The 6,390-nt window shown below is 51.6% G+C and overlaps 1 protein-coding gene across 1 annotated transcript; it reads right to left on the bottom strand.

Annotated features, from left to right (window-relative positions):
• Positions 1-562: 562 nt before the first annotated feature.
• LOC128728549 (uncharacterized) lies at positions 563-1,012 on the bottom strand. Its single transcript, XM_053822176.1, has one exon. The coding sequence runs from the start codon at positions 1,010-1,012 to the stop codon at positions 563-565; it is 450 nt and encodes a 149-aa protein (XP_053678151.1).
• Positions 1,013-6,390: the final 5,378 nt, after the last annotated feature.

Genomic DNA, 6,390 nt, shown 5'->3' with positions numbered 1-6,390 from the left:
AGTGCAGATTGGCACGAAGGAAAACGCACCTCAGATCCATTTCTCGAGCGCACGGTACCGGGATGCCCGTGCACAGTCCGGTGTGGGCTGTGTGGCTTAACACGTTCGGGTCAATCGTCGCGAATCGATCGGAAATATCTAGCCGAACCGATCGGCAACACGAACCGTGGCGAATGTGGAGAGCGACTCGGTCGCAATCGGTGCACAAATGCGTTAGGTGGGATGCGCGACAGAGACAGCAAAGCGAACGCGGGTAGGTGAGAGAGTGGGACCGCGCGCGAGCAAACGAGCGGATCTATATTTATTCGTCACCCACCCGTGCTCAGGTGAGATCGGCGAGATTCGATCATCCTCTTTGGGTTGTGCCGGTTCGCGACTATGCGCGCCACGCCATGAATTATTCAAACGGAAAATTAAAACATTATAACCCTCCAAACAAGGCGTCCTCTTAAGGGGACGGGCTGCTGAGCGGAACCATTACTGTGGAGCGCGTGATTTGCTCCATTCGTGGATTGAACGCGGCACAAGCCGGTCAATTGGTTATGCCCCGTCTGGGAGCGCCTTAAACACCGTCGTCAGCGGACTTTCGGAACTCACCTGCGGCTACATTTAGATGGGGGAAGATAGGTGCTGTCTGGAGCAGGAACACACCAGCCGATAGCTGCAGCCCGTGGGCGATGCAGTTGACGACGACACCGATATAGGTGACGAGCCAACCCCAGCCACCTTCCGGATAGTAGTGCTGCTTGAGCGTTATAAGCTGACGCAGGTCAGCTACCAGACGTGCCCCGTACGGGATCTTCAGGTCGTGGTGTCGATGATGATGATGATGGTGCCGATGCCGCCTGCTGGACGACCCGTCCGAGCCATACCCGAGGTTGTTTAACCCGCTGCAGGACCCACTCGCGCTCAGCGCCACACCAGAGTCCTCCCGGGAGTTTGCCAGGTGTGGCAGCGAGTGGGACCTCTGCAGCGCTAGCGGTCGCATCGTGTCGTTGGACGAGAACGACATCGTCCTCGAGCGTTCAATCAATAGCCAGCAGAGGCCCTCTGTTCCGACTGTAACGCCCTGGTAGAGTTCCTCTACCTGCCCCCAAAATAGGGGCACGCCTTCACCACAAGTCCGGTCGAGGTACACCGGCACTAACGCGGGCTCTCTGTTCGTGGTCTCGCGACACTTAGTAACACTACTACGGCACACTCACTGCCCAGCCCCGGTAGTGGCTGGTTCCAACACCTGCCAACATCTGCTAGGTAGCGGACAAGCTCACTCATACTCTTAGGTGGGTGTTGCGACCCGCACAGTACACCTGTACCTGGTGCGGTGGCATGCCGCTTTGAAGCTGAAACCTGAGGTAGGTTGTAGGGTTTGGCGATTGAGTTTGAAACGATAGTCGTTAATTAACCACTCGCTGCTGCTTGGGTACGGTGGGCACGGAGCCAAAACCGATTCACACTTCGTCAGGTTGAGGCCGAGACCCGTAAACTACTCGCCGGGCGAGCGTGTACTCGCCCCAACGGCACAGATAGGACTTTACACCTTCACATCTTCTTCTGCACGCACGAGAGCCACATAGCACAAGAACGAGTGGGAGAGAACAACCCCGAGATAGAGAGAGAGAGAGAGTGAGCATTAGGTGGAGGCAATAAAGATTGAGATAAATGATGACCGGTTTAGAAGGAGTCAATGGTCAGTGACTATTGCGAACAGGCAACGCTAGTAATCGTAGTCTCGCAAACAGGCTATACCTCACGCAAAGTGGAGCAGTTACGCGCCGATTCGCTGCAAGCGACCCACTCTGCGACTCATCACCTGTCACACCTGGACCTCGAATAACGCTCTGCACGCGGGCGGGCTACAGTGCCTAATTGATTACTTATCTACGCATCACCACAGACTCCGAGACTCCGAGAGCAGGTGAGATACCATCGCACAATCGTGCAGCACAATCTTGATGGACGTTCGACAGACGCGTCGACTAATTCCTCATTACGATGGCGTTCCATCTACGATCAGGTGGTGGCATAGTAAACGAGTCCTGGAGCTCGCCCGGGCGTCGCATCTGGACGCCTCGTGCTGACAGGCTGATTGGCACGTGTTGATTGACGACGGCATTTCCCTGTCGATGCTGTCCGTCTGCGTCCAGCTGTCCATCGATATGGAAGATGAATTTCGCCAAATGGGCTGCGTCAGGTTCATTACGAGGGACTAAGGCGTTTTGGGGCGAATTCGCATGCGTCGACGTCCTTTGTTTGTGGCGTTGTGGTGGAGTTCGGTTGTTTTGGAGATGACGCCACGTCCATCGCGTTTTCCCCAAGGGTATGCCAATTTTCCGATCGACCCGTTGATGTGGCTGCCGAAGCGTATACGAAAATGAACGCATATCGCTTTTCACGAAGTGACGTTTGACGAGCCAAACCCGCTTGGGGATGTTGGAACCAGAGCTTCTCAGAGGTTCCCAGAGTTTCCCAGAGTTTGCTCAGAATTACCCCGGCAGTTCGACTCTCGACGCCGGTGCCAAAATGGTGCAAATGGTTCCATCATCGTTTCGATGCTCCCGATATGGGCGATTCCCAACCACCCGGATTCGAGGACGAAACGTGCCTGGGCCGCAGCTTGAACGGGATGCCCTTAAGTAAGCAGATATCGACATTCCATAACTGGCAGGCCTGACCTTTTAATGAACGGTTTATTTTCTGGCTCGGATTATTTCTCTGGCACTCGACGCCCGGCGAATGGTCCCGCTGACCCCATTAGATGACCGAACCGAAACGTTGACTTCCCTTGCAGATTCCATTAGCTCGCGTGAGAGCAGCAACATTGCGCGACTAATGAGGCCTGGCACAAGCTGCAGTAGAGCAACAGCGAGCTGGTGTCAACGATCGTCTGGTGTTTTGGGTGGAGCGAAACAAAACGCATCGTTTTCGGGTGTGTTTCGTGGCGTTATTAATCACCATCGACGTCAATGGCCGCACGACGCGGGAGGCAATATGGGCGAACGTGCGTAGGCCTGCTGGAGTATAGACAGTAAGGTTTTGTGGAAGTTGCCCACTCGAAAAGGAGTACTAGGGCGTGCAGACTCTTGAGAAGATTTCGAAATTAAGTGAGGGATTCCAGAAGTTCTGACACTGGCTCCATATAGAATGCGATCCTGATTGTTAAAAGGTCTTCCAACACGCTTCTTGTCAAAATGAAAACACTGTCTTGTTCCTGCAATTCCGAGCTGACCACGTTTCAAGTAGCTTTTGCGCAGAATGTCGTGAGTAGGTCCTTGTTTGCGTGCAGTGATTGTACCGATCGCTTGTAAGACTTCTCGCGTTCCACCACCAGGTGATCACCACGAACACTGGTGGGTAAGATACAGATGACAAAAAAACAGCTCCTGAACAGCAATCCGTGCAATAAAACAATCCCAACTACTGGTACAACCGATCCGCACCACACGAAACACGAGCAAACGCACCGCAAAATTGCCCGGTTCTTGTACAGGACATTATGCAACGGTGACCTTACAAGGTACATCATCGCAAACCGTACGTCCTCCACCACGATCGCTTATCATGCTCCGCGCTCGGGCACGGAATCGATTACCGATCACCGGCTCGCCCCATTTAGCGCTCCCTGGTGGAACCATGAGCGGGTCCTTCCCAAACCGCGAAGGAAACGCACGCCTAAAAAATATCGCAAGCAACGAGAAAACTCGCGACCTTCGGACGTCCAGCCGATTGTTGCGGCACGAATTTCGAGCACCCGTTTGTGGATCTTGGGCCCGTTATTGAGCGCGCTGTAGCGACTGTCACTGGCGGACATCTGTCAAAGTGGAGCCCGCTGAGTGTGGTTTGCTGGAGGTGCGTTGTTGGGTTCGTCCGGAAAAAATGGAGGCCCTTTTAAGCGCATTTACCGATACGGTGTTCTGGTATTGCAGCATCTTTTGCAAGGTTTGATGTAGTTTTGATTTCCATCAATCATTACACTTGAAGAATAATAATCATTAACGCTTATTCAACAGCCTGAATGTCAGAAATCCTTCCCTATTTTTATTGCTCAAACCCAAGATATAAGGCATTATTAAATACTTCGTTCTTAATCTGATCCTTATGCGTTTTAAGCATTTCATCTGATCCTTACGCGAAGTTTGAAGTATTTTGAACAATTTTTCTGCCTACATTAAGAAGGAATTTGTATTCATGTACTCATTTATGCTTCGATAGGAAGCATATGCAGAACCCCTTGAATCTTAAATGGTTGTTAACTACTGTTCAACCCATTGTTAATCTGGCTCCAGGATGTTGACATCCGTTGCTCCAGTTTCCACTGATGGCAGCTCTTCGAATGTGTCTCGAATGCTGCCAAAAAAGGACAATAACATTAAAAAAAAAAACACCCACATAAATGGCGCCTCGAGAGCCCGTGGGTGGCACACATGTGGTCGATTAAATAATTCCACGCACAGTTCATAAATCGCGCCAGCACCACGGCAACTTCGCACGTCAAATGGAACCCTTCCCCACACCGGCCCCAGCCTTCCCCACCCACATTCGGGCGCACCGGACGGATGGATGACAATAAACATAATAACAATAACAGTAACAGTAAGCAGCACGGCGGTAAATATCATATTTCATTACGCCAGCACCCGCGTATGGTTCGCGTTTCGCATTTCGAGTTTTGCCGCTCGTGCCCCGCGTAAAGTCGCGTGGAGGACGGCCCGTCACCGTGATGATGATCGCCATCATACCGATCGGTCATAAACGCACCAAACGGGCAGCAGAAGCTGTGCAGATTCCGGTTCCTTTCGTAGTGCCTTTGTGTGTTTCGGTTTGTGCGATTTTCCGGCTCACCGGTTTCGTTCCGCTTCTGAGGCCGGTTCGCACATCACTCTCGGGGGCCTTTCCATCAAACGATGCTTTATGTTCATTTACTGCCGCATCCCTGCGCTACATAGCGAGAACACACACACGCACACACGGGTCAAATGTGCGCCAGCAACAGCAAGTGAGCGAGAAAAAAAAGGAGCGTAAGAGAATTGATGTGTGTTGACTGTTAATTAAATTTTATCGAGCCCAACAACGGCTCAATCCACGTGCCAGGCGGGCGAGATGGTGGACGTCCGTGATTGATGGGGTTGCCCTTTTTCAAAGGGGGTCAGATGGGGGCCCTCGCCTATGCCCGTCGGATGCGTTGTGCGGTTTCCTTCGCGAAGGGCCCGGCAAGCGAGAGAACCGCACCGAATTCGGCCACTCAACCGATTAATCTTTTAGCACAAAACGGCTCATTATCTCGGTGCCGAACTACGGCTTGCGTTGCGCTTTGCGAAGGAACCGTTCTTTAGCGAGCTGAAGCCCTTTTGGAGAACGGTTTGCCTTCATGCTTATCTTGTCTTGCGCGAGTGAGGTTTAGCTCCGACAGAGCGCTCTCGGCAGTGCGTTTTGTTGAAGTGATTCTTCATTTGGTGATTTTTCTTTTGTCGGAATTTTGTTTGTTAATTAATTCCAGCAAATCGCAATAACATGAGATGAGCTTTTGTCGCTTATATAGCTAATTCATTTTTGGGGAACAGGCATTTTTATACCCTTAAAGAAGGTCCAAAGACCAACGATTGAATTGTTGCTTTGCATCTTCTTGTCCAGATTCACGGAGAGATTACAGCTTTCTCTCTAAATAATGCTTACTCCTCAACCAAGTGACGGTCCGGTAAATATATCTTCTTCTGCATCTGCTTTCAGTTCCCCCCCCCCCCCCCCTCTACGAAACCCTTCGACAAATGGCTCCTCGCGTAACAAATGGCAGCGATTACCATCTTCAATTTGATTGTGGTTTTTATCCTTCCACAGCATCCGGCGTTCATCGTTTCCCGCTCCATCGCGCCCGGTTTAGCTCCCGATAATCGCGCTGTCTTTATCGTAAACGTTTATCGCGTTCCGGCTGATAGCATCGCGAATAATTCTCACCTTTCAACACCCTAAACCCAGCAAGCGGTCTCCGTTAGCACGCTCCATTGGAAGACCGTTAAGAGGCGATAAGGAACGCGAAAAGTGTTCGATGCCTCGCTTAAGAGCACCTTATTCGAGCGTTTATGCGTCGTCCCATTTCCGACGATGGCGTTTGCGTTGCTTTGACAATTGTCCGAAATTTATCACTCGCTCTCTCTCTCTCTCATTCTCGGCATCTCTTTCTCCATCTCTTCGTGTTTACTTAATCCGCAACCCGATTGGAAGTAAAAGTATGAGCACCCGTTTGCTTGACAAATTACACAAGCCGCATTTGTGTTGCTTTTTCCCGCGCGCACAAAGCTCGAGGGATGCTGGAAGGATTTTCCCCCTCCCCTGCCTCCCACCCGTTCCCCTCCCTCCTCCGCCTTTCTGCTTCCTTCCTTCACGAGTGAGGGC

Source organism: Anopheles nili, chromosome X (genome assembly GCF_943737925.1).
Source record: "Anopheles nili chromosome X, idAnoNiliSN_F5_01, whole genome shotgun sequence".
Classification (NCBI taxonomy): domain Eukaryota; kingdom Metazoa; phylum Arthropoda; class Insecta; order Diptera; family Culicidae; genus Anopheles; species Anopheles nili.
The sequence above is the reverse complement of the archived record's forward strand: the minus strand, read 5'-3'. Positions and strand labels throughout refer to the sequence as shown.

What these genes read in the sequence shown, in the direction of transcription:
- LOC128728549 (XM_053822176.1), bottom strand. Translation starts at nt 1,012, where the DNA reads ATGTCGTTCTCGTCCAACGACACGATGCGACCGCTAGCGCTGCAGAGG.